The sequence below is a fragment of the Drepanopeziza brunnea genome (assembly GCF_022702325.1).
Source record: "Drepanopeziza brunnea f. sp. 'multigermtubi' strain 214-2 chromosome Unknown ctg8, whole genome shotgun sequence".
Lineage (NCBI taxonomy): Eukaryota > Fungi > Ascomycota > Leotiomycetes > Helotiales > Drepanopezizaceae > Drepanopeziza > Drepanopeziza brunnea.
Genome location: NW_027094071.1, coordinates 2134025 through 2148369, shown reverse-complemented (window position 1 = coordinate 2148369; position 14345 = coordinate 2134025). Strand labels below are relative to the sequence as shown.

At 48.9% G+C, this 14345-nt stretch overlaps 5 protein-coding genes across 5 annotated transcripts; 2 read left to right on the top strand and 3 right to left on the bottom strand.

Moving 5' to 3' along the window:
* Positions 1-2673: 2673 nt before the first annotated feature.
* L3040_005315 (uncharacterized protein) lies at positions 2674-3062 on the bottom strand (the record flags this gene model as incomplete). Its single annotated transcript, XM_066157324.1, has 3 exons — positions 2674-2808; positions 2872-3002; positions 3056-3062. The coding sequence occupies 3 exons, from the start codon at positions 3060-3062 to the stop codon at positions 2674-2676; spliced, it is 273 nt and encodes a 90-aa protein (XP_066011631.1).
* Positions 3063-6484: 3422 nt separating this feature from the next.
* L3040_005314 (uncharacterized protein) lies at positions 6485-6997 on the bottom strand (the record flags this gene model as incomplete). The annotated part of the gene is made up of 1 exon (XM_066157323.1): positions 6485-6997. The coding sequence occupies one exon, from the start codon at positions 6995-6997 to the stop codon at positions 6485-6487; it is 513 nt and encodes a 170-aa protein (XP_066011630.1).
* Positions 6998-10111: 3114 nt separating this feature from the next.
* On the top strand, positions 10112-10792 carry L3040_005313 (uncharacterized protein; the record flags this gene model as incomplete). Its single annotated transcript, XM_066157322.1, has 2 exons — positions 10112-10143; positions 10342-10792. The coding sequence occupies 2 exons, from the start codon at positions 10112-10114 to the stop codon at positions 10790-10792; spliced, it is 483 nt and encodes a 160-aa protein (XP_066011629.1).
* A 41-nt stretch (positions 10793-10833) lies between these two features.
* L3040_005312 (uncharacterized protein) lies at positions 10834-11288 on the top strand (the record flags this gene model as incomplete). The annotated part of the gene is made up of 2 exons (XM_066157321.1): positions 10834-10968; positions 11058-11288. The coding sequence occupies 2 exons, from the start codon at positions 10834-10836 to the stop codon at positions 11286-11288; spliced, it is 366 nt and encodes a 121-aa protein (XP_066011628.1).
* A 1960-nt stretch (positions 11289-13248) lies between these two features.
* L3040_005311 (uncharacterized protein) lies at positions 13249-13788 on the bottom strand (the record flags this gene model as incomplete). Its single annotated transcript, XM_007288743.2, has 3 exons — positions 13249-13423; positions 13493-13593; positions 13672-13788. The coding sequence occupies 3 exons, from the start codon at positions 13786-13788 to the stop codon at positions 13249-13251; spliced, it is 393 nt and encodes a 130-aa protein (XP_007288805.2).
* Between the last annotated feature and the right edge of the window lie 557 nt (positions 13789-14345).

Here is a 14345-nt window from a genome sequence, read left to right as displayed (position 1 = left end):
TTGGGTTGGGCTGGATGGGAAAGAAAGTGCTGGGTATCAAAAACAGGAGGCTATTCACTATGTATTTTAGATGGGCAACTGGTAGCCCGGACATGAAGTGGGTTTTCTTAAAGGCAGGCGTGGGTAGGCTATAAAGACTGATTCCAAAGTTGCGCAACGACGGTTATTTAAATAAATATATTAGAGGTTATCACTTTTGTTTACTGTTTAGTAGCCCTTGCACCTCGTATTTCTTTAATAAGTCAAAGTCAGTGCGCTGCCTGTTTACGTGAGGGCTCTCGGTAATAGACTGAGAGAGAGCGAGCGTAGCGCAAAAGGAAGAAAGCTCGAAGCCAGAAAAAAAAAATTACAATACCTGCGTCCTTTTCCCACAACTTGCAGAGCTTGCAAAGTGCGTAACAGAGTGTGTAACAAAGTGTGTGACAGAGTGTGTTGTTGTTGTTGTTGTTGTTATTGTTGTTGTATTTATTAACGTCGGGCTGGTATCCAAAACGCAATGCTTGGACCCTGGGGACCTCCCATGGGGTACGGCGACGCGCTCAGTAGAGGAATTATATGTAAAACCCCCTAAAAGCAATTCACAATGCTGTGCGTCGAGTTTTCTCCCGACAACTGTCGAACAGGTGTGGCCTTACGGGCGGCCTCGATCCGTATAATACAAACATCGTTCTCTTTCGTCGTAGAGCTAAAAAAGGCTCGCGTTCGCAGCCCTTCGATAAAGCCGGTGTGTTTGCAGAACGCTCTTTCGAAGGCGCGGTCTCGTGCTTTCGATGAGTCGAATTAAGCCCTTCTTATCTTATTTTTTACATACGTTTTTTTTTATCGCAAATCCTTGTAGTCTTTTTAATCGGTATGCCCGTTGAGTACCTATAGATCGTAGTCGGCGTGGTGTTCGAAAAGAAAGAAAGAGGAAGGAGGTTCGGAACCGCCGGGAAAAGAAGATCTTCTTTAAGAGACGTCGCATATCGATGATTGATTTCGGCTCTCTAGACTCTTTGTCTTTTTCTTTCTACCGCAAGAGAAAGAGTAAACGAGGGCTGAAGATTCGTAAAGGGCACCTCGTACAGGTGAAGATTCGTAGCCCTCCGTAACAGAGTGCGTAAACAGAGTGGAAAGTTGACCGACCTCGCCTGTTGGGAGCCTCTCCTGGCGGACTTTTTTTTTTTTTTTTTTTTAAAAAAAAAAAAAAATGCGAGGTCGATTCCTATTGTAGTGACTGGTTAATATATATATATTTTACGACTTTGCTCGCCCACCGACGAGTACTACTCCTCCTCCTTCTCTCCTCTCTCCTCTCTCCTCTCTCCTCTCTCCTCTCTCCTCTCTCCTCTCTCCTCTCTCCTCTTCGCATGTATTCCATTCTACTGTATATTGATTCCTATTTCTATTTTATTTCCTTGTGTATTCCCTTTCTTTTTTTATAGTGTTTTTTTTTTCCCCCGTCTTCGTCTGCGTTCTTGGAAGAGGAGGAGGAGGAGAAGAAGGAGGAGGAGGAAATGAAAAGAGAACAGAACAGAAACAAAATAAAAAGGAGGTAATTTATGGATATTTATCTTCTTCAGTGGATGTTTGATATTTGAAAAAGTTCTGGGAAAGTTGGGAAGGTTGGGAAGGTTGGGAAAGTTGGGAAAGTTGGGAAAGTTGGGAAAGTTGGGCAAGGGAACGGGAAGCGTCTCCCTTTTCGAAGAAAGAAAGAAAATTAGGGGAGAGAAGGAGAGAAGAGAGGAGGGAGAGGAGAGAGGAGAAAAGAATCACTTCACGATGCAAAAGACAAACAAGATGGGATGGGGTGGAGGTGAGAAGCAATCCGTTGAATGGTATTCTTGCATCCGAGGCGCGCCGGCCAGCCCTCCTCCATGCCCATGTGCGATTGGCAGAACGGGATCCAACCAACCCTCTGCCAAACGATCCTCCGCAAGACAGTAACCATGCCTTGGCTGCCCTGCCTGCTCATCCAAGTTCCACCATATGCATCCAGGTCCTCAGACCACCCGATTTCCCTGGCCGCCGAATGCGCACATGTGGCCTGCTCTGCGAGCGAGGTCGGCAGCATTCTTTGCAGCGAAGCCACCAGCTGGTATGTACGTATCCCACCAATTTCCATCCTGACAGGAGGACAGAATACATGAAGACTGAGCCAAGATCCATCCCGCGAGCGTCAACTCCATGGTTCTAGCTAGTACATGATTCTGCCTAAGACATGGGCTATATACAGAGTATCACGTCAGTTGAGGTTCATCAGCACAGGAGAGAGGGAGAGAATGTTCGGAACTTACATCCTAGTTTTCATCCTTCTGTCTGAGCCAAGCTCTTCTGTTGTGGAGGGGGGACAGTGCCAGGCTACTTGAGGGGTTTCAAGGGCTCGTTGGCAGACACTGCCCTCTGCGGGGTGGAGAGAGAATTTTGAACACACAAGTGATAGGAGGGGGTGATGTCATCTGACTTGCTTGGGTGGCTTTTTTGATGGACATCGCTCTGTGTGGCCGAGTTAGCAAAAGCAATCAATGGTAAATGGTCGACCGGGTCTGTGGGTAAAGGGGTAGGAGGAAGGATAGAGGAAGGAAGGAGCTGGCTTACTGTGCGTTCATGCTTGGCAGGCCACCATGATCGGGGGCGGAAGACAAGAGGCGCCTTCAGCGCGGGATGGCGGATGGTAATTGGATTTGGTCTTCATCAGGCCATCCCATACCTCTTTGGATGTCGTTCCTGGTGAAGTAGGGAGCGTGAGCGGGAATAGGCACCCCGTGGGGATTTTCCTCGGCTCTGATGTCGTCGGTAGTCTTCGACCGACATCAAGCTATGCTTCGGCTGCCGCATGGACAGTCAGTGTGATGATCCCTTGAGGTCAATGATAGAGAGGGAAGGACTTACCAAGCAGTCGACGCTTGCGGGCTCCGAAGTAACGAGCGTGAGCGGGAATAGGCACCCCGTAGGGATTTTCCTCGGCTCTGATGTCGTCGGTAATTGGATTGGTCTTCGACCGGTATCATGCTGTACCTCCTCTGTCGTATCGTCAGTCAATGTGGTCAAGGGGGATGGAGGATGAAGGACTTACCAAGCATGCTGTGCTTGGCTGACCACCATGATGGGGTTGGAAGACAGAGGCGCCGTCTCAATTCAGCGGGGTGGCGATGGTAGTTGGATTTGGTCTTCATCAGCCATCCCATACCTCTTTGGTGTCATTCCGTGAAGTCAGCGAGCGGGTCGCACCCGTGGGGTGTGTTCCTCGGCTCTGATGTCGTCGGGAGTTGGATTGGTCTTCGACCGACATCGTGCTGTGCTTCCTCTGCGTGGCAATGTTAGCACTTCTCACTGAGGAGAGGGGATAGGGGGAAGGGGGAAGGGAGAAGGGGAAGGGGGAAAGGGGAGAGCATACTCAGCAGTAATGCTGGACAGACTACCGAGACCTAGTTCTGAAACTAAATCTGGGTCTTCGAAGCCTGGCCGGTGAGCTGGACACCCGTTGTGTTCGGGGCATCCGTGGCTCTGGGATGGCGGGCTTCGGGGGTTTGTTTGTTTGTTTATTTTTTTTTTTTTTTTTTTTTTTTTTTGTATTTTTCCCTGTAGGCAGTCAGCACCACCAACGAGAGGGTCAAGGGGGAAGGGATGGAGAGCGGGAGAAAGGTTTATGATCCTGTGTTAGGGGAGGGGGAGGATAGTGGTGGAGGAGGAGGAGGATGGGGGAGGATGGTGTCGACGAGAAGAAAAGAAGAGGAGAAAATAACTGACGGATTCGAAAAGCGGTGGACGCGATGAAAAAAAAGGGACGATGAAAGCAAAGGGACGATGAAAGCAAAGGGACGATGAAAGCAAAGGGACGATGAAAGCAAAAGTACGACAAAAAAGCAGAGGAGAGCAGAAGAGGAGGATGAGGAGGAGAGAGAGAGGGAGTTTGTTTGGCAATTGCAGAATCAGCTCTGTTGTGTGCATATGCTGAATGCTGTGCTGGAGAAGAAATGAGGGAGGAGGGAGGTGGCCTTGATATACCTTTGCCCAGGAGCTCGGTCAAGGTCGTGAGTGAAGAGATCAGACACGCTTGTAGGATGAGCTAGCGGGATCAGCAACGTATGTACACGCCTAGATCATAGATAGACTAAGGAAAAATAAAAAAGTCACTCACTCAAACCCTCTCGAGAGATGGATCTAGCTCGCGCTCTGGTGTCGATGATCTTCTCAGCTAGTTTTAGCTCATGTTGAGGGGATTTGTGAAGTCGCCGAGCTACTGTCAAGTCTGGTCAGCACTAAGTAAATGTACTTGTATACATTCGTATCTTGATATCGGCCCGTGTCTGCACGAGTAGCTTATAGAGATGGAGATGGAGGTGGATAGATCAGTCGATAGATAGATATACGAAATTAAGTTTATCTATCCCAAAAGCCTTCCTTCACCCTTGAGCCTCCAACGTCTATCCCCCGTTCCGTTCCGTTCCGCACCGTTCCGTTCGGCCCGAGACAGCGGGTGACACTGGTGATCAGGCACGGGCGCACGTGAAAGATGTCGCGCATTAGCGTGCAAGGGCCGTCCCAGCTCGTGCCGGCCCGGCCGGCGCTCGATTAGCGTCTACCAAACGGTGACCTACACGAAAGGTACCAGACTATCAGACTACCAGACTACCAGACCATCACATTCTCTCTATAGTACAATTCAAAAGAGGAGGCTGGGGATAACAAATGCCTAGTCCCATACTAGGTAACTACCTCGCGTCTAGAAACTCTCTCAACGATTCTTTCTCCTTACGCATACATACGCCTCGACTTTTCGGCTATCGCGTGACTGACTAATTTTCAATTCACCAGCCGGCGATACAGAATCGACGAAAGAATTAGGTAAGTAGATGCAACAAGCAACACCATAGATCACATCTATTGCGTGATTCTCTAGGCTGCACTTGAGGTCAAGCATGTGTACGAGCTGGCTAATTTCTCCTTCCGTCCAGCTTATGAAGGCTTCATCTGCTCTGTCGTTCCAACGTCAGCACGACTTGCTACGAAGTCGCCAGGTGATATACCCAGCCTCGGAGCTTGCCTCCTTCCCTGCTGGCGTCGAGTGTATGCATCAGCTTTTTTCTGTTTTGGTTTCTCTACTCAACCGTCAGATTTGCTTTCCTATCCATCATGTCATCACACTCATCACACGTGTCCGTTCTTCTATTTGGTTCTTTGCGAAGATCCTGTGACTTTCTCCTGCAACGCTGATGAGCCGCCGATTGGGAGGACCCTTGGGCTGGGCTGGGCTGGACTGCTTCTTACAGCGCGTCTCCTCCAGCGAGGCCTCTAGTTTCCTACACATACTGTCTAGTCTAGATAGATAAATCTCCAGCCCTCATCAATCAACACAATAAACGCCACCACGTCAATCGCATGAATCAAACGATCTAGATACACACCTACCAACAAGCTACCCAAGCCAGCCGAACGTCGCTCTCCATCGCCGAAAGCAATCAGATCTGTGTGACATGCAACTCACATGTACAGACACAGATCTAGATCTCGATCTCCGTATCTGTAGATAGCGGGATCAATATCGCTCGCACCCGCTCGCTCGCTGCCCTTTCCCTATCAGCGCGCGACAGTGCGACGTAAAAAACAAAAAAAAAAAGCATCCACACCCAGAAGATCCGAGTCTGAACCCGAGTCCGAGTCCACGTCTGGAGTTGAAGTTGGAGTTAAACTACGACTGGGTTTGGTAGACAGCTACACATACACATACACCCTTTCCTCTACGCATAGTGACAAGCAGTAAATAAATTACAAGCGAGATTCCGAATTGGGATTTCCGGAGATAGGTGTTGGGTAGGAGGAGGGTGGGGGTAATGTGTGTATTCACTTCGCTGACTTCGCTTCCTTCTCCGGCTGCTCTATTTGTAAATTGTGGTGCCTGTTATTTATAAAAAAAAATCAAGGTGAAAATTTGCAAATGTGAAAATGTAAAAATATAAAGGGAATCGTGAAGAGGAAAAAAGACATAAAATAACACCAAGCGCGGATAAAGAAAGAGGAATTTAAGAGGTAAGGAGTCTAGAGAAATGAACCTTTTTCCTCTTCTATTCCTTTTTTTTTTCTTTTTTTTTTACCCGATTTAATATCGTTAATCACAATAAGATCACAGCTGGGATAATAGTAAGAGTGAGAATGAGAATGGGTTTGTGTTGTGCTGGGTTTATATTTAGTTGGGTTCGTTCGGCTCGGCTTGTTAGCGCTCTTCGCTCTACTTCTCTGTCAGGCAGTCACCGGAACGAATGGATGCGTTATGTTAGGTTTAGAGTCTGTAAGTCTTTGTCTTTTATATGTTTTTTTTTGTTTTTTTTTGGTGTTTTTTAGGGGGGGGAAGGCAAAAGCCTCGCTAAACTCAATCCCATAACACGCCGCAGCACATAATATACATACATGGCCAGAAAACAGACCGCCGTCCTTGATCGCAGTAATAGTAGATGCGAGAGATTGGTTCCCCCGGAACGGATCCGCCGAGCGCCAGCGCATCCCCTCAGCTATTCGCAAACGTCTCCACGACCGTCGTCGCCATGCCAGCCCTGCCATCCACAAACGTAGCCGTGACCAACACCGGCGCGCGCGTCATCACCGGCGCCTCCGCCTCCGTCGCCGTCGCCGTCGTCGCTGTTTCCCGAGCCGGCAGCATCCACACCTCGCTAGTGACAGTAATCGTATTCCCGGCCTTCCACGTCTCCGTCTGGTTCACCAGCACGAGCGAGGGGTTCGCCCGGTTGACGGTCCGCGTCGTCGTCTCGGTGAAGACGTCGCAGATCTCGGGCCCGCACACGGCGGGGGAGAAGGGCCGCTCGGGCTGGATGTACGTGTCGAAGTAGGGGAGGGAGCTGGCTGCAGCCGGCGCGGTCGACGTGATGGGCGGTGCCGTCTGCGAGGGAGATCGCAGCTCGTGGCCCTGGAAACCGAGCGGGGGGAGTGTAGCCGGGAGGCCAGCTCCGAGGTGGATGATGAGTGCGAGTGCAGCGCTCAAGGCGCTGATGGAGAGCTGCATGATGGTGTCTCTCTCTCTCTCTCTGTGTGTGTGTGTGTGTGTGTGTGTGCGCGTTTTTCTGTGCTTGTGTCGATGTCACGCTGAAGCTCTCTTTCTGCTTATGTATGTGTGTGTGTGTGAAGCTTTAGCTGTGTTGTCGAAGTCGAAGAGTCTGAATAATCTGTTGATGATGCTTGCTTTCGTCGAGAGAAAATACCCTTCATGTAGACACAATTCGAAGGCTGTTTCTGTATGAAGCTGCTATCCTAAACACTCGAACAAGCTGCACAATTCGCCGAACAAGATGGACAATGCCGGACGAGGGCCGAAGGACAAAGAAAGAAGATGGAGCGAAACACGAAGGAGTTTGTGCCTGGTAGGGCCCACCAGAAATACAAAGAATTCAATATTGACGACATGATCTGAGAGAAAGGATTAGAATAATGAATTTTACCTGTTTCTATCGAAGCCCCATGGGCTATTTTGCAGGTGTGGCTCTCAAGTGATCAGCACGACGACTGTTCTTGTACTTAGAATGACTCAACCGCGGGAGAAAGCCAGAGTCAGAACTCTGACTGAGTTTACTAACTGACTGATCCCACGGCTGCCTCTGCCATTAACTTCGGTCATCTATTGATGTATTTGAACACGAGAGAATTTCGCTCGTTTGAACGCGAGGCCTGGTTTGGTGCTCAAATCTCCGACTCCATTTTCAGTCATGTGCCTACTCCGTTCACTTCAATAAATAGTCTTGAAATCTTTATTGGGCAGTTTGCAATCCCATCTCGATGTATATATCGATTCTGATTTTATTGTGAGAGTTCTTCGATGGATACTTTAAAGTCCGTGTCCTCTGAGTTCGCGGGAGCCAAGTAGAGAAAGGGGTACCTAATACTATCTATTCACACTATTCATTCACAGTCATCTATCCCATTACCTACCTACCTACCTACCACCCGCTACACCCCAGCCATTTAACAGACTCTTGTGACTTTTGCAACAAGACACCCTTCGAGACAGGAGTGGGATGAGATAGCGCTGGCTCTTCAGAAGATGTTTAAAGCTGTCGAGCGAGGGCAGAGACCCGACTGTTTGGCTCTCAGAAGTCGAGAAAACGGAAAATGATCTAGTCCAGACATATACAGAATTTAAATATTGCCGGGCACGAGTAGGAATCAAACGTAACCATCGTCAATGCCAGTAAGTGACATAAATCGAAATAGACTCCGTGAATCATTCTTGCTTCCGTAAGTAATCAGGAGCCAAGTGGAGCTGTTTGAAGCTGTTGATGCTCAAGTGCGAATAGGCGCAACGAACAGCACCCTTGTGAATATAAACGGGCTGGAGCTAATTTGAACAATCAACTTGGACATAGTTGCAAGTCCTTCAAGTAAGAAGTTTCAAGGCGTAAAGTTCAGAAAATTCAAATAAAACCGTGCTAAACAACACTAGAACGCACCCGGAGCAGAACAGGCATCCACAGAATCGAATACAAGAAACGCCATACATAACACAACCTGATAGTGAACAGCACCAGGGTCAAGAGTGCAGAGTCCCACTGGGTTTGCTGTCTGGTTCGCACCCATTCTTTGCCTACACATCCAGATGCATTCTCTGATCACAGCATCTCCAATGCCGGTCATGGACGGATACGCATCTCAACGTCTGCCGCCAGATGAGGGCCGCCGATAACTCGATCTTCGGCTTCGTAGCATGCCGCCGTAGGAGATGCAAGACCTGCGAAGAAGCGGCCAAGGAGGCTCGAGGCCGAGGGGAGTGAGATCCGGCCGCAGGAGCTACTCGATTGGCGGACCGACCTTTCATCCGCTCCAATACGAGCCTCCTATACGGATAAAGATCTGACTTCAGATAATGGGGAAACTGTCCCTATTGTAGAGAGAGGGTTGATTGTTTGGTGTGAAGTGAGTGGCCCTTGTGGCCTTAGGCCACAACGTGTCGTTATTAGATAAGCAAATGGTTCTCGATCCGAGAACCTCACAAGTAACTACACTAACTAGCTAAAACTTTTTGTGGTTCCTTTCTCTTTGTTTTGCATTAGCTCCTTGATACTTCTCAAACCCTCGTAGCTCCTCAGCACTCAGTCATACTGTTCTTCCTTTTGTCCCCCCTATGTAACTTCTCTGCCTCCTTCGCTACTATAATTGCCTCCAGTTGCACGTCCAAAAATCTTCTCCTTCCATCTTTCCATCGACTCTCTACTCCTCTCCATGTCTTGCTACTGTCTCTACCAACTTCATTCTCTTCTCTCCTATCGTTTGTTTCTGTTTGAGGTCAGGAGGCCATGAATGTCCCGAGGTTCCAGCTTTCCGATTCTGTTAGACGGGCAAGCGCTCTCCTTCTCTAATGACTACCTAGGTATGATATTCGCAAGTAAAGTAGTTTAAGCGTATCAACATGTGAAAATTTCGAGAGATTGGCTTTCTATCAATCTATTTCAAGGCATCTGGGCGTCTATGTTCTCTTGCAATGCTTAATAAGACTATTTTAAGATGGTCGAGTTTCTAGCTAGCGGCTGTATGGCCGAACACCGTTCATTACCAGGACTCCTGGTAAGAATTTTCGCATCATTCTAGGAAAATGGTTCTCGCTGCTTGGATACTCCCTGGATGTGGTCGTGCACTCACTACCTTATGCCTCGCAACATGTTCCAGCACTGCATCTTTCCATTCCTCGGAATCAGCAGAATCTGCTCCCCATAGTCTGGAGTGGATTGCTGGAACAATGGGATAATGAACTGTTGCTGTACATATGGAGCGGGAGATTCAGAGCATTCGGGCTACAAGTGAATAATCCGATTTCAAAGACTGCAGCCAGCTTAGACTTTGTTTCTGGGCCAATGTCTGCTGACCGCCGAGGACATTGGATACCGAATAATTGGAGAATGTGACCACCACATCTAACAGAGATTATTCTTCTCGGTAATATCTAACAACAACTAGCAGTTATGTGCCCATTACCGTGAGGACATCGCAGGCGCAGTCATAGTTCGCTCTCGAATACTCCCACCAGCGTCACAGAGTCCACAATAGAGAATTAGACATCCAGCCTCCAAGAGCAAAAAGTACGCAAATGAAACAAGCAGCTGAAAATAGATATCAAGCAAGAAAAGACAGAATGTCGATGAGCCTTGCTGGCAACTTCGCCATGTTGATAACACGCTAAGTCATTCGCTTAGCACGGCCAACAACTTCGGCGGCAACGTAAACAACCCACGCCGGCGCCGACGCAAAAAATCAAAAAAAATCAAAAATCCATCCGAGACAACAAGGACCGACGATGATGGATACCTACAACGATCCTTAATTGCGACTTCGGCGGGCGAGGCTTTTGACCCTTGACCTAAGTCTGCCCGATTCATCAGCAACAGTGAATCATTTGGCGCCCGGTTTCACCAGCAGCGAGACCACCACAGTCAATGAGGAGGAGTACGATGACTCTGGGACGTCGATTATCAGACCTACAAAGCGTGCCACCTCGGCCGCTGGCATCGCAAGAACTGCGTCTTCCGCGGGGAGAAGAAGACGCTCTACTTTCGGCCAGATGTTGACCCCCGCCTTGAGCTCTTACGCGGCCGCCACCACCAACGGTAACAACACCACAAACATCGACAACATCACTAACGACAACGATACCACCAACGACGAGAATATCACCAACTACGACAATACCACCAACGACAACAATACAACCAACGACGACAACACCACCAACGACGACAATACCACCAACGGCGACAACACCACCACCACCGCGACCACCACCCGACCACCAGACCAGCCTCGAGCCCGACCCTGAACGCCGCGCCCCACATCGAACCCGGCCCAGATCAAGGTAGAATGGATACCACAGCAGAAACAGCACCGCAAGCGGTACCCGGCGTCCAAGTCGCAACGTCGCAATCCGAAGCGCCAGCCCCCGCCGTCAAAGTCGCGACCAGAGGAAGCCTAAGCGGAATATGGGTTTGCTGCTGCGTAAGTCAAGTCCCCAGAACCATCCATCTTTCTGATTACTACGCCCAGGGTTCCAGTGGCGAACGAAAAAACGCTAACGGAAAAACAAGTGTCGCAAGTGGATCTCGTCGTCCGGTCGCAAGTGCATCCGGGCCCGCGCCACCGGCGAGAGAGCCCCAGCTTTCGAGCCCTGCTTGCACTTGAGGTGCAAGGTCTGCGACGATCTGACCGAGGCGGGGCGGGAGGAGGTGGAGAGGAATGGACGGCCGCTGGATACCGAGCCGCTGGTCGGTGAGGTGGGAGAGGCAGTGCCTGGACACGATTCTTCGGTGTGGATTTGAGCAGAGGGTGGGGTGTAGGACAAGAATGGATCTGCTCGGGGAGGATCGGGACAATGGGGTTAATCTTTGCTTTGTGACTCTGGGTGTGCTGTTGCTATTGCTGGGAGATAGGAAATGACAACGATTCAGCCCACCACTGGTCACATCTCAAGGTACATCTCTTCTTAGAGAGCTGAACTGTGAAGTTCGAACTGTGGTAAGTCCACCGTCTCAGCCAATGTGAAATAACAGCTAACCTGGTTTTAGATATTCCGAAGTGACAACTATGCAAAGCCAAGCGACAAGACTTCTAAGGGCAATCATCTGGCTTTAAAGCTGATATACAAAGCTGACAAGCAGGCAAGATCATAGTTCCAAACACTTGGAAGACATGAGCCAGAAGTAATCTGCGAAGGAGGAATCGAGATCTGGCCAACACTGAGAAGGATCAGAATATCCGGCAACCACTGGAATTGAAAGCTCACTATCAAAGCTGAGAAACAGAGAAGACCAATAACCCAAAGACTGTACGAGAAGCAAGCAGACAAAATTCGAGGAGCCGCAAGTTAGAATAATCTGAGGCTGCGAATGATAATAGTCTTTGGCAATGGCTGAAGTTGGGAGTTTGGCAGCATATCTGGGACTCTGGAAAGTCTACCATCCCATTCTCCGCAGTAAAATCGAGTATACTGATTCCAGAGAGCAGAAAACGACATCTGCTTAGAGCCAGGAGCAATGGGAGCCTTTTAAAGTTGCCGGAGCCAAAAGCCAGGAACAGGACCATTCACAAGCCCGGTGTGTCGACCACTTGTAGGACACCAGATCCTATATACGAAAATCTGGAAAGTACCTCTAATTGACTCCCGCAAGAAAAAAAATTAATCAACTGGCTAATAACAGAAAATGAGAGTTGGGACAGGAATCGAGGTATTAGTCAAACCTTTCTGCTGTGCAGACTGCTAGACGGCAGGATCGCAGGCACAAGGCAGGGCTGTACTTCGGTATATAATCACGAACAATCCAAAGCAGAAAATGCTCGACAGAGGAAGCTCGACAGAGGAAGCTATTTTGAAGTTTCAAATGCAACCTCATGAGCCCAGCCAACTGTGGATCATGGCAAGGGCTGCTGCAGGATGAAACGTGCCGCCAAGCTGGATGCATCTTCATTGCTGTCCTGAAGTATCGGGATAGCAGCAGCCTTATCGGAGACTCGAGTTGAGACGAGGAGGCAGGGAACTATCCCATGGCCCAGGCTCCTAGTCCCACTTGAGATGTGTGAAGCACGAAATCCTCTACGGCAGAGTGGCCAGCCTAAACACCATGTAGAGTTCGTTTAGTTAACCATTATCTGGGGCATAATTTGTGTGATCCGACTTACAGATTGATATTTGAGGGCAAGGGCCCGCACATGTTCTTGCAATTGGTTCTTACCATCTCAGAAAATCTCAAAGTCCTAATCTATTGCTATGGGGAGTTTCATTCGTCTGGCGCTATCTGCAACGGTCTGGGGGCACGAAAATGAGCGCTCAGGTATGAGACTGATGCCTTCTTCAGTGATTGACGAGCGGCGTGAGGAGGAAAGGGTCTGCGCCTTTCAATCATACTTGCTGTCAATTTATTAGCCTGCTGGCCTTTTGGTGCCGTACAATTCTTATTTTTTGTTAGGACCAATCTGCTTGTCTCGAGATCGGAAAGGACATACTTGATCATAGGTCAACTTGCTTGTATCCATCGTATGATTAAGCCACCAACACCACCCCAATAAATCCAACCTTCACTTCTGTATCTTGTATAGATGAACGCATCAGCAAGTGGATCAATTTTTTGGACCGGTAATCCTCTTCAGCAAAAATGGCGCGGCTAGTACCTGCTTCGCCGGACCCGGATTCAACATCACTTTTTGGACAGTTCGAATGCTTCGGCTCGAGTCATGGCACAATATTCCAGTCGCTCAGGGTACTGCTCTGCTGGAGAGAAATCGTCACTCGGAGTATGCAAATTCGCAGAACTCATTTTTCGGTTGCCAGATTCGCGGAACATCCCATAAAGGAATAATGTAGGCGTCATGTACACTGTCTAGATCCGTTTGTGTCCGATGACGATTTTCCGAGCGTTGCTTTCCGAATTTATCGCTCTGAGAAGAGATCATGACTAGTCTGGGACCGTTAGTAAAGGCCACTGAAGTCCTTGGGAGACTAGGGGCATTCGAATCCGAGTGTATTTACCTCTGTAGGCTGCGCTCTTGCAAGCAAACAGTAAGCTCTCCGAACAAGTACTTCGTTGCCTCGGGCTCGAGCTCCTTGCAGACAAGACGAAGATCTCGCCCCTGGATCATTTATCAATGAGCGGCGTTCCAACTGTACTTGATAACAAATTAAAGATCAAACAGCTGTCGGGAACTTACGCTGCCACCGCCGAGTAACGCGATTCTGATCAAAAGCTCCTGAGGGAGAACGGACAGTATCGTCTCTTTTCCTTTTGGAAGCGCACGTTCGTGCATCGCAGGCGTGTTATGATCCATCTTGCGCGTTGTAGTGCCGCCAATGGAGGACGTCGATCACGTCGTGGTTATTATATTTGTTTACGTTGGCGACCGAAAATATCAAGTTCGGCGAAACTATAGGCCGGCACCACACGCCTGGTGACAGTCTAACCAACCAAACGAGGCCAGCGCGTTATCTACAGTAGTGATTCCGCTATCGGTTGATTAAGATGCATTGGCGCGGAAGTCACAGAGCCTTTACAAAGCAAGCTATAGCTCCCGCAGACACTTGAGCATAATAAGGAAGGAGAAGCTGAGGTGAAAGAACCGACCCCGTTGAGTAAGGACAAGACTCCAATCTTGTGGTCTGAGAAGACATAAAGCTTCTTCATCTGCACCCAAAGAGCAATTTATACTAACTTCTTACTTGCAGATAGGCAGATACGAGTTCCACCCAATAATTTACACCCACCCCTATAGCGAGCTTTGACATTGAATCGCCAGAGCAATAAAGACTCGACTTCGAAAGTGGAATCTCATAGTAATGATGCAATGGTTGATGTGGACTCAAGAAGGCAGCATTGAGGAAGACAAGG